A 17,064-nucleotide genomic window follows, 5' to 3' on the forward strand; every position below is an offset into this window, starting at 1 on the left:
ATGAAGCTGTGTCTTCTTCTTTTCTTGCTTTGTCTGTGCTGTCTGGGACTGACTGTAAGAACCTCAATATGATAAACTACCATAATAAACTACGGGAAACAAAGGGAAATTATTTATTATATGACTTTATGTAACCATACTGTCCTCCTGTCTTCAGGAGGAGCCCAGTCCAGGAACTCCTGATGTCTCTGGTCCTGTTGAAGAGGAGGAGACAGAAGAGGAGGTTGACAGCTGTGGCGGAGCACAGGTTTTCAGCCCTGAGGAGCACAGGTCGATAGGGGCCGCTATTGAGCGACTGGGTTTACAGCTACTGGAAAAGCTTCCTATTGGTCCACAGCAGCCAAATGTCATCCTGTCACCTCTAAGTCTGGCCTTTACCCTCGCTCAGCTCACCTTAGGTCAGTCAGAGGTTAATTTAATTCTGTAGTACAGGAGGGTTTTTCACAAGATGCTTCTCCATTCATTCATCTAAACAAGGATAGTAAGACAAGTCAACAGCTGTTATTTCCACGTCTGAAGACACAATTTGTATAATGAAGGCTAACATTTCATCCATCCCCGTCAGTAGATCAAAATTCCAACTTGTCCACCACCTGTCAGCCAAAGCTGAGAGATCAGTGCTTTAATGGCATGCTAACACATCCTTTCATATGTCTGAGGTAAAAAGTCGAACCTGAAGGTGAAATCTGAATGTCGTGCTGAACCTGATAAAAACTAATCTAAGATTTCCTAATATGGCTGTGCAGAAGATAAACCTTTTAATATATGACCTTTCCACAGCCTTTCTGCTGTTATCACCTCAATTCTTTTTGGGGAGTAAAGCAGCAATAAACCTGATGGGGCGAATAGGATGGTGACAGATTTATAGTCTGGTGTCATATTACCTGAGTAGAGAGATGTCAGAGCAGCACTGCATTGAGAAATCAATCTGCATGTTCATACATTACATTGGTTGTACCATATGCTTCCTTAACAGTCCCTGTACATACCTTAGAAACAGTTTATTCAGTTTTAGTTTCTTTTCCTCAGGTGCTCGCAATGAGACAGAGAAGCTGCTGCTGAAGAGCCTTCATGCCCACAATCTGCCATGTTACCATCATATACTGGGAGGCCTTCTACCGCATTTCAGAAACACATCGTTGGAGGTGGCAACACGCATGTACCTGAGACCAGGTGTGTGTTGAACTGGTGACTGTTTTTAAGAAGTTTGGTGTAAGGTCCATGTTGTCCATGTTTTCCATTTTCTCGCCCTTCTCTCTCAGGATTTGAAGTGAAGTTGCCTTTTGTTGAGGAATCTCTGGCCAGGTATCACCTACAATCAGGCCATATACACATACACTGTTTGAATGCTGTTGCTTTTCAGTAAGAACTCTGTTTTGAACGTCCTGCATCCATTTGACCAAAGGCTGAACTGGTTGATACACTGACACATGCATGATAAATAGTCTCTTTAGTCAGATGACAAGTAAAGGGTTGGCAATTAGCGATCAGCAAAGACAAATGCATGCAGGATGAAACCTCAGGGCAAGAAACTGACAACAAGACAAAGAAAATTATGGCTGGTAGTTATGATAAACTGCCAAGTGAAGGGTATTGAATGAGGGCCACATGTAATGGGGAGCTAATGGGTAACAGCTGTGGGGATGAGGTGGTCAAGTGATGGCTCTCTAGTGACGACTGCTGGTCATGTGGAAAATTGCATTGTCTGAAAAGACAGGACAGGTAGTATGCATGGATTTGGCCAACATGACTGAAACTGGAGGAGAAGAGAGAAGAAGGTGGACCACCAGCAGCCATGATGATGTGACTAAAATCTACCACACAGTTTTAAGCAAGCAAAAGCATCAATAATTTATGGAGTACTTCTTACATATTTACCAACTAATAGATTTTTTTAATTTGTGTTGTCAAAAATCTAAGTTTGCCACGTTTGATGTGGAAGTAAGAAAATGTATTTTTTCCTCCTAAGGTACCAATCAGAGCCTGTCCCTCTGGTATCTGTGGAGGAGGTCAACCAGTGGGTGGAGAATGCCACCAATGGTTACATCCCCAACTTCCTGGAAAGTATTCCACATGACGTGGTGCTTATGCTCATGAACGCTGTGTACTTCAAAGGTGAACCATTCCACCAAAGACCAGCCATATGGTGATTTACAAAGTCATAGGCAATAAGTGCATAGAAAAAATCAGATGTTTCAGCAGGGCAGGATAGGTCGGTTCATTTGAATGAAAATCTCAACCATATCTCTCCTAAGTTGATGAACTGGCTTCATCTTTGTATTGATGAATACACTGGGCTACTTGACTTGCTGATAGTAGTGCCACTTTAATGCCACTTCCTATGCAGATCAGAGTTGGCCAGATGTCTTTCACACCACAAAAATAATTCTTCTTAAGGGATCCCAAAGTGCTCCCTGGCCAGTTGGGATATGAAATTTGCCTAGCCATTATGCTACTGGGGGACCCCATCACTTCTTCACCATGGTTGCAAAATGCTTCATTGCACTTTGGAGATCACAGTCCAAGCCATAGGACAACATCATCAGTGAACAGTATGCATGCCACAGTTGTATCATCAGGCCAGACACTCCTCCAGACCAGGGCAGCTCCTTGATATCCTATCCATGAACATTCCAAACAGGAAACCTGACCTCTTGTTACCTTGCACCTTACCTTTAGCAGAGTCACATGCTCACTGTGCGGTGCTACCTTAATTCTGAAAATGTAAACTCAGATACAGGTGGCTCATAAGTTCAGGTTGTTAAAAATGATTTTTATTAACGTAATGATTCTTAATGATTCCTTATTATTCCCCTCTGTGTTTTTCAGGTGAATGGCAGACACGTTTTGACCCCCAAGTGACTACGAAAGGAGTGTTCTACTTGGACAACCAGAACTCTGTGTCAGTTGACATGATGAAGTCTGCCCAGTACCCTCTGCGCCTGCTGGATGATCCAGAACTGGAAGCACAGGTAACACCAGCATTGGCATGGGTATGTCAGTGATGGTGCTGATACTGTCCATTATCAAAGGCAGAGCCAAGAATGCTCTTAAGGATTTCACAAGGCTTTTCTTTCCATTTAACACATGATATGGAAGCAATAACAAACAACCTGATACACAAAAACAGTGAGCTCCGAATTGGTTATTGGAATCTGCTAAGACTAGCTGGAGGACCTGACCTCCAGAGAAGGATGATGGCTGATCTTACTTAGCCATCTGCCACTGGTGGTTAACCTTTTGACAAGTGTTTTCATTGGTTTAAATAAGTTGTGTGTCTAATTCATGTCTCAAGGTCTTATTTCATTGTCTTCTGTTTACCTTTTCAACACCATGTGTTCCTGTAGTCTATTTATTGAGGGTTGGTCCATATGGAATAAAAGAGGTAAAAAGAAAGTCTTTCTCTCTTGTCCAGGTTGCCAGTTTTCCCTTCAAGGGAAATACCAGCTTCTTAATTGTCATGCCCCTGCCGGGCAGGGGAAACGTGTCGTCAGTGCTTCCCAAACTGAACATCTCCGACCTTTACAGACGTCTACCTGAGGAAAAAACAATGCAGGTCAACTTACCCAAGGTGAAGCTACAGTACCGCCAGGAGCTCCAGGAAGCACTGACCAGCATGGGTGAGAGCATTAGCTTCACTAAGACAGGAGAGATGTCTGAAAGGAACAACATAGACACTGTGTAGTGTAGTGGTGGGGATGCCACTTCCAAACAGATAAAGATAAAGGGCAAACACTGGTCATGTAATGTGGCATCACATAATGACCTTAGAACAAAACAGACACATTATTCAGACATGACAAGTAATCAGTTTACAGTAGCAATCCAAAGAGTCAATGTGATGAAAGTGATACCACTTTGAAACCACTGGCATCTTTTTCTCTTCCTATCAGGCCTCGGTTCTCTGTTTTCGGCTCCTGATCTTTCTGGGATTTCCGACCACCCTCTGAAGGTGACCAGTGTCCGTCACGCCAGCACTGTAGAGCTCAGCGAGGAGGGCGTGGAGGCGTCTGCCACCACTGTTATAACCTCCATGCGCTCCGTCTCCCTCTTCTCCGTCAACTCTCCTTTCCTCTTCGCCCTTGTTGATGATGCCTCTCTAGCCCCCCTCTTCATGGGCATAGTCATGAACCCTGCCCCCGACAACAACCCCATGCTCAATGACGATCCCCACAGCAACAGCACCATGAGCGACCAACCTGTAACAGAGAATAGCGAACACAGCAACAGGCTGAGCAGCGACACAGAGCCGGCAGAGGACAGCAGTGTGCAGTCATGTAGTGCTCCTGCTGGTGAGAGGGAGCAGCTGCTGCATGTAAATAGACTAGAGGGTACTGACAGAAAGAAGAAGTAACCAGAAGGCAAAACCTGCTCCAAATCAGACAACTCTGTGCTTGCAGATCTTACTTGTCAAAGAAATAATTTGACATGTCTGGAGACATACAAGTTGGCTTTGTTGCAGAGAATTAGATGAGAACTTGGATACCATGTCCGTCAGGAAAATATAAGGCAGAAATTTAGCTTAGCAGGGCATTGGGGGTTCTTGTAATTGTGTGTGGTTGCAATGAATTAGCGGAGACAGCCATGAGAGTGGTATCGATTTTTGTATCTAACTCTGAAACATAGTGAATAAGCATATTCCAAAATTGCCAAACTTTTTCTTCAAAGCAGATTCAGATGTGCAAAGGACAAACACATTGCCATTCAACATGAACGGCAATGTGTCTGTTTACCAGTCTGTTTACCAGACTGATTAAATTTGATCAAACTTGTCCTGTTTCTTTTGAAAATGTTATAATACAGTGATCAATGACTTTATGATACAGCTGTTAGGCCTGACAGTGTGTTTCAAGACAACTTTTACAGCTGATGAAGGCAAACAACACACACACACACACACACACACACACACACACACACACACACACACAGAATATTCCTTGAGAGGAAACATGACACTCTTTCAAGCCAAAAAAGAAAAGCATATTCTTTTCAACAAGTTGTTCATTATGATGTTAAAAGTCATTTTTCTTTGCAGATGTTTTATCTTCAATGTGATGATTTTAATTTGGTATTCAGTCACAGAAAATAAAACATTAAATGTTAATAAAATGTTTGAGAGTTTTTCTTTTTTTTATTTGTTTGAAAGAAGTTTCATTTCTCCAAATTGTCAGCTCTTCTCCCAGACTGACACAATGCCAGTGAAACAATGCATGAAGTTTTAGTTTCTTCATAGTACTTTCCTTGGTAATTGTTAAATATAACTAATGAATATTACTGTCAGCTTAGAAAGAAAAGCAACACACTGGACACTCAATAAAAACATCACCAAAAAAAACAAAACAAAACAAAAAAAAACCTCCTTTGAAATATACAACCAGAAAAACAGTGTGGTTACTCTGGTGTACTGTCATAATTTTCTCTAAGTGCATCCTTCCAGGCAGATCTAACAACTGCCTTGCATACACGCCTCACCTTGTTTGTTGGAACTACTGTCCTAACTTAATTTTTGCTACCTGTAACCTAAACCATATTGGCTGGTCGAGCTTGGTCGAAACCAGTATAGAGTGTTGCCTGAGAGGCATAGACCAAGAAGCAGTCTTTCATGGATTCTTATTAACTGATAAGACACACTAATGTTCCTTAGGGGCCTTTAGAGGTTCTTATGGGTGGGGCTCCCAGAGACTTTGAAGTTCCTGAGGTTAGTGTCCTAATTTTGAGGTTTTCGGCTGTAATGAAGTTCTAGATATCCTTAAGATGCATTTTATTCAGTACTGGTACTTAAGGTACGACACTCCTTTGGAGTATATGGAGGCAGGGTCCATTCTACTGTCATTCCAGTGATGCATGAGTTAATTCCAGGGGTGTTTTCATGTAATTTTTATAGGGGGTTCTGGAGGTGATTTCCAGAGTTCTAATGAGATGCCAAGAATCATTTATAAGGCTTAAGGGGTCATTTTGGGTCCCTTCATGTGGTCCAGAGGTCCTTGATGTGTTTCACCGAAGTTTCTTGGTTTCAGGGGTTCCTTATCTGGCTTTAACAAGTGCTTAAAGTTATGCACAAGGCCTCTGGGTTCTGGAGTCCTTGTGGGAATGTCTTGATGGTTCTTGTAAGGTTTCAGGATTTTTTTTCAAAGTTTCTTGGGACTCTTGAATGATGTGGCTGATAAGACCTCAGTCCAACGTTTAATGTTCAGTCTACTTACATCAGCCTAAATATTGCCACATGGGATTAAAAATGATTAAATGAGTGACATGATTAGTTTGGTCTAGAACGTGTCTGCGACGTTCTCCTCATTGCACAGCACTCTACAGTTAGACCTCAATCCATGTTTGCGTTTTCTGTACGTTAAACTGTTTCTGTGTATGTGTTGCGCGCCCCCGCCCAGACGCTCTGTTGGCAGCAGCGGGGACGCGCGTCGCTCTGGGCGCAGAGCCAGGAGGCGTCAGCGGAGCGAAGACTCGACTCATCTGCAGCGGGAGAAAGTCTGAGCAACGCAGACCGTCCGGGAGCAGAGGAGAGGTGAGTGTGCCTCTATGCGCTTTGTTGGTCATTTTGCGCTTTCACGCACAACTCTTGAGTTTTGCTTTTTGATGCGTCTCTACTGACGCCGATTAATGCCAGTTAATTCACCGTTAATTTAGTGCTGCATGATGTCCCGCTGTTCAGCAAAATGAAGCACACATTAATGTTTGATAAACCTGCAGAGAGCTCTTCGTCTCACGTCGATTCAGTCTTTTAACATGAAGAAAAAACCCTCACAGCTCCCTTACTTTATAATTTGAAGACATTTTTATGATTATTTCAACAGTCGGAAACATGTCGATGAACTTTCTCTCAGGTTCAGTTCAGCTTTTCCATCGCTGTGCCAAGAAATACAATCAAAGCTGGAGCTTTTCCACCGGACCAGTTTATATAATAGTTCTCATTTCATGGGAGGGTGAGTGGAACAGAAGCAGGGTCAGTCGTCTGTGTCAACACAGATTTACTCAACTTAAACAAACTTAAATCTTTACATTAGGCCGCATTGTGTTTAAAACTATGAATACTATGAAAAATACACAAGTGTAATATTTGAAGGCAATGTGAAATACATAGCGTAACTTCTGTCAGTTATATTGTTCTTTACAAAGACTTTTCACACAGGTTATTTGGGGTTAGAAACACTTTGGTGCCAGGAACAGTCCAGCAGTTCTGTGGACTAATTTCAGGGTCGCGTCCTTAACTTTTAAAAACTGTCCAGTGTGATATGAGAAAGTTTAGGAGCAGCCAATGAGAAAACATGCCTGTGAGTATTAGAGACAAGTCCCTGCAGCAACCACACATCTGCTGTGTCAACTGTTCATCTTCAGTCTGCTGCAGGACTCTGCAGGTCTCCATCAGGCCTGTTCAGACTTTATACACCTCAGGGATGAAGAGAGGCAACAATTCATACTTCAGATGAATCTTTGACGATCCTTGTGGAGTCACTGGTGCATTCATGCGTCAAGCATTGCGGTAAATAAATGAATAAAGCCTTCAAGACATGATCAGACTGAGAGATGTCAGTGGAGATGTAATCAGTTTGAACCGTTGGAATGCTAACAGATAAACGTACAGCCAGACCAGGACTATGAATGCATGCTCTGGTGAAAATGTCCACGTCAAAGTGTGTTGCATTCAGGAGATTTATCCTGCTTTTGCTACCTGCTTTTGTTTTATCACTCTAGTATGATTGCCATCCTGTAAAACAAATACAAGGGTCAAAATCAAATTTGAAATTTGATCTTTATATAATTAGTGTGATGAAAGACCTTGATTTGGTCTGGCAATCACTTCACTGAAAAAAAGACTGTGCAGTTATTTTAGTTTCTCAGTTGATCTCAATGTACTTTTCAGAAAATGTACAATCTTGGAACACATGTTGAAATTGGAATAGAATCTTACTATTATGATCATATAATGGAGGGAGAGAAAAGATCCGAATCACAGTGAAAGAAACTGCAGCCTCTCAGCTTTCTGGACCTCACCGTCTGGATTTCCCATCAGGCATGGTGTGTGTGTGTGTGTGTGTGTGTGTGTGTGTGTGTGTGTGTGTGTTTGTGTGGTCTGAGATTCAAATGACAGACTTTTGTTTTTGTGAAACCACGACAACCAGGTCCAGATGTGTGCAGAAGAACAAAGGAGACTTTGTGTGTTTGTGTGTGACCTTTTCCTCACTTTCTTTTACTGGTTCAGACATTATGTGTGTTTAAAATAAACTCCAGGGCAGTGTGTGCAGCTGCAGCTGCATCAAAATGATAATGCAAAAGTAAACTTTTAACAACAACTGACCTGCAGAGCTTCTGTTTGTTGTCGTACAAGCTTTCTGCTCAGAATTGAGATTATAATTTTCTCACATAATTACTGGGAAAACAGTTTTTAAGAGAATTATTGGTTTGGCAATGTACAGTTCTGGAGGTTTGAGTGCTCAGACTGCAGACATGATCTGGTCTTTCTCGGGGTCCTGACAGTTTATATTTTGTGGTGAAATTTAGACTGGTTGTATAATTTTGTGGTGTTGCCCTGCAATTATACAAACCACTGTTTTGAAATTATTTGGCTCTGAATGTCATTATTGTCTTTGAATCTGAAACAGTTCCACAAGCAGAGGATACATTTTCTCAAATGACAATGTATGAACTGAGAATGAGAAAGTAGCGTGTTGGGTGTCTCTGGTAGTGATGAACATTCAGAGATTTATCAGCTGAATCTCCACCTCCTCATATCTTTACAGAGCTTTGTAGTGAGCTTGAACTCATTTTTATCAGTCAGGACACAACTTTGGTGCTTTGGTTCATTCTCACTGCTCTCATGGTGTCGTTTTCAGAGAAAAAGCTCTAAAATCCTACTATACACAACCTGCTCAGCAGCAAGCAGCAGACAGACATAGTTAGAGACAAGCTGGTGAACACAGGGGAACATTCAGCTGCTAAAGAGTCAGATATTTCTCCCACATGTTTGTAGAAACCACAAACAGCTGCTCCGTAACTGCTGGATGGATCATCAGAATTAGCCATTGTTTCCCCATAAAAAGTGGTGGTAGCACTGGTAGGAAAGGTATGAAAACTCATCTTTTGTGTTTGTCTTCCAGGATGAAATACACAACTTTCCTGCTGGTGTTTGGAGTCGTCCTGAGCTTCTGTCAGGCTCAGGTATCTACATCACCTGTTGTCCCTGATTTTTTAAATAAAGCCTGTTTTAATGTTAAATGAGTCTGGTGTTACTAAGTATTTCTCTCATCATACACATATACATATACAATATATATAAATACATCAGTCTCTCTGGCACAGTATAAGAAACTGCAGATCTTTTGACTCTTGTCTTTAATGAACTGCTTCAGTCGGAGACAGGAGTCGAAGAGACGGGTGGGGAGGAGGAACATGTGGAGCTTTTCACCACACCTCAGACTAAGATGGGCGCAGCTACCTCGGATTTCGGGTACAACTTGTTCCGTGCTCTGGCGAGCCGCGACACTGCAGCCAACGTCTTCCTGGCCCCCATTAGTGTGTCTGCGGTGCTGACGCAGCTCTCCATGGGTGACGACACAAACACACTACAAACTAAATCCAAACTGGTGCATTGGTTTTGACTGCCATGGTGTGTACAGGCCTGTCAACCAAACTGCCTGAAATGTCTTTCAGTTTTGCTTGCTTTTTACCATCAGGTGGTCTGCAATGTCTTTCTCCATATGTGCTTATTTATTCCTCTGTTACAGTGAATCGCTTTAAGCTGGGACAGAAAAAATTAAAACAGTGCAGAGGGAGAATAGACAGACAAAAGACATTTTTCCAGCCAAAGTTGACACCTGAAGGCAATATTGAAACATTTTTCTCATAAGCACATTCTTTGAATTTGAATCTTGCACTGACTGCAGAAGGTTCGTAAAGAAGATCTTTGACATGAAGGGAAAAAGTATATGCCTGAATCTTACGAACATGTTGACTCACTGAACGAGATCCCTTGTATCCCCCAGGAGGCTCTGAGCGTGCTCAAAGGCAGCTGTTCAGGGCTCTGAGGTATCACACCCTGCAGGACCCTCAGCTCCACAGCACCCTGAAAGACCTCTTGGCATCAGTCAGGGCGCCTGGCAAAGGCCTGAGCACTGCAGCACGCATCTACCTGGCAAGACGTGAGTTCATGTGGGGGCTTGAGCAACTGGACATAAAATCAGGGATCCACATGTAATTTTATCTGTTTTCAACTACGACATGACTTTTTTTTTGGCTTGACTTGGAACATTTTAGCTCAGTTCACCGCAACAGAAAACTTCAACCTCATGGGAGAATTGGTGATTAGACATTATAGATGATGCAGAGTAGCAATCAGGTTCATCCATGGCCCAGTCTCACTGCTAATGATGTTTTCAATCTTTTTCTTGTTTAACTCTTGTTGAAAATCAGTCAATTGAATCTTTATAGACCCTGTACTTTTCCTCACCAAACAAGGTCAGAATTCTAAGATAAAACCGTCCGTTCTCAGGACTTCGTCCAAAGCAGGACTTCTTCCCACTTGTGGAGCAGCAGTATGGAGTCCGTCCAAAGGCACTGCAGGGAGGAACAAGGGATGTGAAAGACATCAATGACTGGGTGGCTCAGGAGACAGGCGGGAAGGTGCAGCAACTCTTGACTACGTCCTTACCACGAAACCCTGGAGTGAACACTGTGAGTGCCGCCTACTTTAAAGGTATGTCAAAATCCCCAAAATCTCCTCAAAAACTGTAGACAAACAGGGTAGATTAGGAATGAAAGCTCGTCAGTTGGTTTGAATGTAGGAGTGCTGCCTCTTGGTTTTGGACACTTTGATGTTGCTTCTTTTAATACTGGAGTTTTTTTTTTTTTTCAAGCTCAGTTTTACTAGAAATTCAGCATCCAGCTGAGGATGCAGGAGCATCAATAATGATAGATTTTCTGTCTGTAAACAGGGAAGTGGGTGACTCGGTTTGGTCAGAGTGGAGCAATGCAGAACTTCCAAGTGGAGGGAGGGACACCTGCACAGATTGCCATGATGCAGCAGGATAACTACCCCGTGAAGATGGGGGCTGACTCAGATTTGAGCTGTGTTGTGAGTGTTTTCTCCTTTGAAACAACAAAGTACCATAACTGGTTTAAACTTCACAAACAATTGGCCAGTCGGTTATGAACTTCAGCCCACTTTCTGAGATCCCTCCTGAACGTCTGCTCCTCCTCCAGATCGCTCAGATCCAGATGCAGGACGATGTCAGCATGTTCATCTTCTTGCCTGATGAAGTGACCTCCAACATGACACTGCTGGAGGAGAGTCTGACTGCTGAGTTTGTTCAGGACCTCTCCATGACACTTCTTCCTGCCAAGGTGTCCCTCACTCTGCCCTCACTGAGGCTCAGCTACTCCACAGACCTGCTGCCGCTGCTCAACGACCTGGGTGAGTCTGTCTGATGAGCAAAGACCTTCAATCCTCCATGTGGATTTCAAACAAAGACAGATGCAAATAAAGTGCCAGTGTTGCACAAGTGCAAAATGTTTTGTTTGTTTTTTAAGAATCAGGTTCAGAATTGGCTTTATTGGCCAAGTATGTGTACGTATACAAGGAGTTTACACTTTTCCTCCTTGTGGTCCTTTCTCCTCCCTACTCTTCCCCTTTCTTCTCGTCTTACTGTTGCTCCTCTTTTTCTGCCTGCTCTTCCATCCTGTCTTTCTCCTCCCCTTCTTCCCTCCCCGCAGGACTCTCTGATTGGCTTGCAGACACGGACCTGGAGAAGATCTCCACTTTAGCTGCTAAGCTCAGCAGCGTCAATCACAAGGTCGTAATGGAGATGGCACCTGAGGGGAACCAGTACCCCAGCACCACATCAACAGCAAGCCACCTGTCCTACCGGGTGGACCGGCCCTTCCTCTTCCTGATCCGGGATGAAGCTTCGGGGGCGCTGCTCTTCATTGGCCGGGTGGTTAACCCCAAGACCCTGACGATATAACACACACACACGCACACACACTCTTAGCAGGTCCTAGGAGGGATTTCAGGTGTTTGCGTTTGTGGTGGCAGATACTTGTGAGAATATTTGATTTTGATTTGATTTTACACAATTCTTTACTTTTCATGTTGAAACATATTAATCTGACAGGACACAGAAACACGGTGATGATACTCTGAGTTTACCAAAGGATTGTTTTTTAAGAAATCAAATATTGTCATTTGTGTGAAACATAATAAACACGACAATGAAACAAAGTGTGTCTTGTTTTGTGTTGTCCCATTTCAGCTGGTTCAAAACATCCCAAAGTGAACCGTGAATCATTTCTCATCTCACACTGCAAAATGACTTCCATCCGTCTGTCTGTCCATTAATGTAATAACTTCCATTTTCATCAAAACATACACTTGATGATTTATGTATTTCCTAGGTATGATTTATGAAAAATTCCTTCAAAGCCGCTACATGTGTTAAATGAGTCCGGACAGACATGGATATAAACTTTACCCTGACTTGGTAGGCAGAGGCAAAACACTGTGAGGCAGTACTTCTACATAATATTGAACCATGAAGAAACGTAGCAAAAGGTCCTGTGATTTTTTAAATATCATGCCGTATCAATAGCAATCTTATGCACAGTAACTAGGAGACAAGTTCTTTTATTACTAGAATGTAATGAACTTTGCAGCTTGGACATTTGACCTTGAATAAAAATTAGATGTAGACCTCTGAGTGATAAGTTTGAGACTCCCTGCATTAGACAATAGTGTGTGTTCTGTAAACACAATGTCAGATTATTCTTTACTGTGGAACGTCTGATTATTCCTCCACATGCCAAATTCTGATCAAATGACTCCTCTCCCACATTCCACAAGATGGAGAATATTTTGGAAAGACATGTGTTGGCAGGTTGACACTGATGGCAGAAAATATTTTCCGTACTTCTTTACCCACGATTACCACATTCTTCTACACAAAATAAGGCAAACTTCTCAAGTGCATCAGTGTTCGTTGAACAGTGACTTTGCTTAAACAGAAAGAATCTGAAGAGTTACAGAGCCAACGTTCATCCATTTGAATGTGCGTGTGTTTGTGTGAGTGAGGACCGAAGTCTCTAACCAATAGAGTGAGGACATTTTGGCCAGTTTTCAGTAATTCAAAGCGCTGTTTGAGGGTTAAGACTTTTTGGTTTCAAGGGTAAGGGTTAGGAATTTAGTTGTGATGTTTAAGGTTATGGTAAGGGGCTGGGATTGCACTATGTCAGGTAGGGTCCTCACAAGGATAGAAATACAAGTGTTGTGTGTGTGTGTGTGTGTGTGTGTGTGGAGCACACGTGTTTTTGATTTTCTAAACAGTCAGAAATTCCTGAGGTTTCTGTAAGGCTGCCCAGAAGTAAGTGAGCTGACGGAGGGGAAAAAGGGAGAGAAAGAAGAAGAGTTGGACTCTGAGAAGGGAAGCAGGATCTGTAAACTCTATAATCTAGAAGAACATCCTCTTTGTATAGTCTGTATTACTCTGACATAGTGCAATCCCAGCCCCTTACCATAACCTTAAACATCACAACTAACTCAGCAGTGAAAGGAGCACCAATATCACAATCAGTGTGCACAAACCTGTTTTCATTTTTCTCCAGTTTTCTGTGAAAAAATCATGTGGTTAATCTGTGGGATAAATCTGTACTGACTGCAGGGAAGCAATTAGTATGAAGCAAGAACCAGCTTTATATAGACAGCTCTGATCCTGACAGTGGTGGGATGTAACTGTACTTCAACACACTTGAGATCCACTAGAGAGTTGTAAATTATTCCATGTGACAGTTTGCGTAAATAACAGAAGAGTAAAACATGAGTGAAATAAGTAAAATTTTGGATGACTGAGCAAAGGCAGTCCAGAGTACCACGAGTGGTGGTACAACAACGGTTCCAGGTGGTGCAGGAGTGGGTCAGAGGCAGGAGTCGTACCAGAGAGGCTGCAGGAGTGGAGAAACAAACATTAGGAAAGAGATAGAGAAGGCTGGAACAATGTGGACTGTGTATGATCCAGCAGCATGGTGGAGCTGAAGCCCAGTGTTTAAAGCAAAGACAATTGGAGATGATTAGCAGGTGGCTGCCTCATACCTGCACACCTGATCCTACTCCTGCAATCAGAGAGAGAGAGAGAGAGAGAGAGAGAGAGAGAGAGAGAGAGAGAGAGAGAGAGAGATTAAATGATTAAATGAAAGAGAGAGAACATGAAACTATCCAACAGTTTACTGGAGCAACTCTGGCTGGTCAAAACATAAAAATTTAGAAATTATGTTAGGAAGCCATATATATGATCAGGAAAAAACTATTTAGATCCTTTACTTAATTACTTAATACTAATACCACACTGTAAAAAATACTCCATTATGAGTAAAAGTCTTGCATTGAAAGTACTGAAAGTACCAGTATGGAAGAATAATCAGGAAATTATACTTCAAGTATTTAATGTGGAAAACCCGAATCCAAAATAGATTAAAATGATTAAATTAGGAGGAAAAAGAAGTAAAAAAAACATAATCTGTTTGGTAGTTTAATTTCTAGCAAAACATATTTTTTAAACTCTTCATGTCTTTTGTGTGTAAAAATCTTAATTTGTAAAGTAACGTGTAAACACAGTTTTCGGATTAATGCAGTGAAATAAAAAGTCCAATATTACCCCCTCAAATGTTGTCAAGCAGAAGGAGAAAGTGGCATGAGAAGACTGCAGTCAAGTACCTGGACTTTGTACTAAAGTACAGCACTAGAGTAAATGTATTAAAATGTATTTGTAATGGAGGACTTTTATTTCTCAGAATGTGTCTATATTATTGTACTGCTGCTGTATATTTATTAAATACTGTTCAGTTTTCTGTGCATCCAGCACACCTCAGCCTTCACAAGAGGGAGACAAATACTCAGCAAATCCAATTTCTTCAGTCATGAAAACTTCACAGTTGAACCTCAGGAGCTCCGGTGTTTTCAGAATAGATAAACATATCATATCCACAGCGTTTTTGGGTTTTTTCGTCTTTGAAACACAATTGTGTAAGTTTAAAGTCCTGCTGTTTTGAGGGTTTTTGACATTTTTATCTCCATTCCTGATAAGAAAAGCCCCTCTTTGTGATTCTGATGAACACACGCAATGAGCTCCAGGCTATTGTCTAGTTAACAGTGTGACAGTGACACACAGTCACATTGGAAGCATTCACAGAGGAAACTGCAGCTGTAGTGTCAGTAAACATTGAAAACAGCCTACTTATGTCTGTCAACCAGTACAATTATTTCTGCCCCTCAAAGTACTTAAAGTCCTTAACCTCGCATTTGTCAGTTTCCACATGAGTGTGAGGATTTGTTGACCAGTGAGGCTCCAGCAGAGATTCAAGAGGAAACAGTGTCTCTGACAGAGGCATTGAAAAAAAGTAGGCAACCGGAAACCTGCTGGGGTCTTGAGGGCCAGAGGTCTGCTGAAGGAAGGAGGTTAAAACCATTTGAAGAACTCATATTTCTACGTTAGAGCGCTCACCCAAACCTTAAAGAAGTAGTATCACATTTTGGGAAATCACTTTGATCAACCTCATATCTGTGCACTCAGTACAGAGCTGGAGGCAGGACGTGGTTAGCCTAGCTTAGCATAAGACTCTGTCAAAAGATCTAAAATCAAAACAAGATCAGATCAGTTAATCCTTTTTAATCCCACAGCAGGGGAATTTGCAGAAAAGAGGATAGTGTAGTCGAGAGAAGCACAATATAACGATTGAATCAGAGTGAAATAGACTATGGCTGAATCTAACATTATTGTACACAGGAAATGTCCAGTTTAACATACACTGATACTGCAGAAGTGAATTTAGTGAATCAGTTTCAGTGTGTGTGTGCGCTACTGATTGCAAAGTCTGACAGCCGCAGGAAGGAAGTAGCTGCTTTATTTCTCCTTCACACACAGCGGATGAAGTAAGTGTAAGTAAAACTGAAGGCACGGCACACTGCATGGATTCAGCCCAGCTCATTTTAGAAGCTGAACTTCTGCCAGATCAGTTGTTGTTTGACATTCAGCTTGGGGTCATGACATCAATGACCTGAGCTGTGGAGGTTCTCCTGGTTCTCCAGGTTCTCCATGCATGCGTATGTCTAAAACTGGGGTGCATGCTTACGTCTGAAACGTTGGGTCTGGGACTGTAGACTCCAGCTCTTGTTATCATTTGTATTTCTTTCATAATTCTTCTATTTTACACTAATCTTTTAGCACAACATCACAGAGTCTGTGACAAATAAAAGAATCATTGAAGGACAAACATCTACAGGAGGAAAACACACTTCCTCTTATTTGTTGTTCTGGCAGCAGACTGTCCCCGTGTCTTTATGATGAAATAGGCCTTTAGACCAAAACTGTTTCCTGTCTGTGTCTCTCTGTCTGACAACATCTTGAATCGAAGTTGTTTACAAAAATAATGAGAAATGTCAATAGGATGATTTGGCTCAAATGAGACATCACAATATGACTCTGACCTGTTGACCTTAAAATGAGCCAGTGATGGTTTCTTCTGTTAAATTCTCTCACTGAACCGACAACACTTGTTATCATTTCAATATTCACTTTATGAATCTTAATCCTCTGGTCAGTAAATTTCAAATTACTTCATTATCATCCTGCATTTAAATCACCTTTTTTTAAAATATGATCATCGTCACCTGGTCAGTACTGAATTGCTTTGTTTGTCTATTCCCTTTATTTTATTTTATTTTTAGTTTAGTTTTATTCAAAGGAGTCCTGACCACGTGTCCCCTATGGTCCCTGTCTAGAGTCAGCGTTCAGTTTGTCTGTTCTGGGTTACTGTAGAAACATGGCAGTGCAACATGGCGGACTCTGTGGATGTCCACAACGCTAACTCTTCCTGTAGACACCCGTAAGCAAAGGATGCTGTATAAAGACATAATGAATGTCAGTATAGAAAAACACAGGTGTAGTTCCATAAAAGATGTCTTCATAGGAAAAGTTATGGATGTTGGCAAACACTGCACACCTACAAATGTCCTTATATGTGCTGACAACTACAGTATAGTGAGTTATAAAGTAGGGATGTCCCAAT

At 41.9% G+C, this 17,064-nt stretch overlaps 2 protein-coding genes across 2 annotated transcripts; both read left to right on the plus strand.

Annotated features, from left to right (window-relative positions):
• Positions 1–4,354, plus strand: serpinf2a (serpin peptidase inhibitor, clade F (alpha-2 antiplasmin, pigment epithelium derived factor), member 2a). The gene is made up of 8 exons (XM_076750993.1): positions 1–54; positions 158–398; positions 1,030–1,173; positions 1,263–1,305; positions 1,970–2,115; positions 2,830–2,972; positions 3,416–3,620; positions 3,894–4,354. Exons 1-8 carry the CDS (start codon positions 1–3, stop codon positions 4,352–4,354), a joined length of 1,437 nt encoding a protein of 478 aa, XP_076607108.1.
• A 2,100-nt stretch (positions 4,355–6,454) lies between these two features.
• On the plus strand, positions 6,455–12,225 carry serpinf1 (serpin peptidase inhibitor, clade F (alpha-2 antiplasmin, pigment epithelium derived factor), member 1). The gene is made up of 8 exons (XM_076750692.1): positions 6,455–6,523; positions 9,114–9,174; positions 9,366–9,561; positions 9,999–10,154; positions 10,505–10,708; positions 10,947–11,086; positions 11,215–11,425; positions 11,725–12,225. The coding sequence occupies exons 2-8, from the start codon at positions 9,115–9,117 to the stop codon at positions 11,973–11,975; spliced, it is 1,218 nt and encodes a 405-aa protein (XP_076606807.1). The 5' UTR covers positions 6,455–6,523; position 9,114; the 3' UTR covers positions 11,976–12,225.
• Positions 12,226–17,064: the final 4,839 nt, after the last annotated feature.

This window comes from Chaetodon auriga, chromosome 15 (assembly GCF_051107435.1).
Source record: "Chaetodon auriga isolate fChaAug3 chromosome 15, fChaAug3.hap1, whole genome shotgun sequence".
Taxonomy (NCBI): Eukaryota; Metazoa; Chordata; class Actinopteri; order Chaetodontiformes; family Chaetodontidae; genus Chaetodon; species Chaetodon auriga.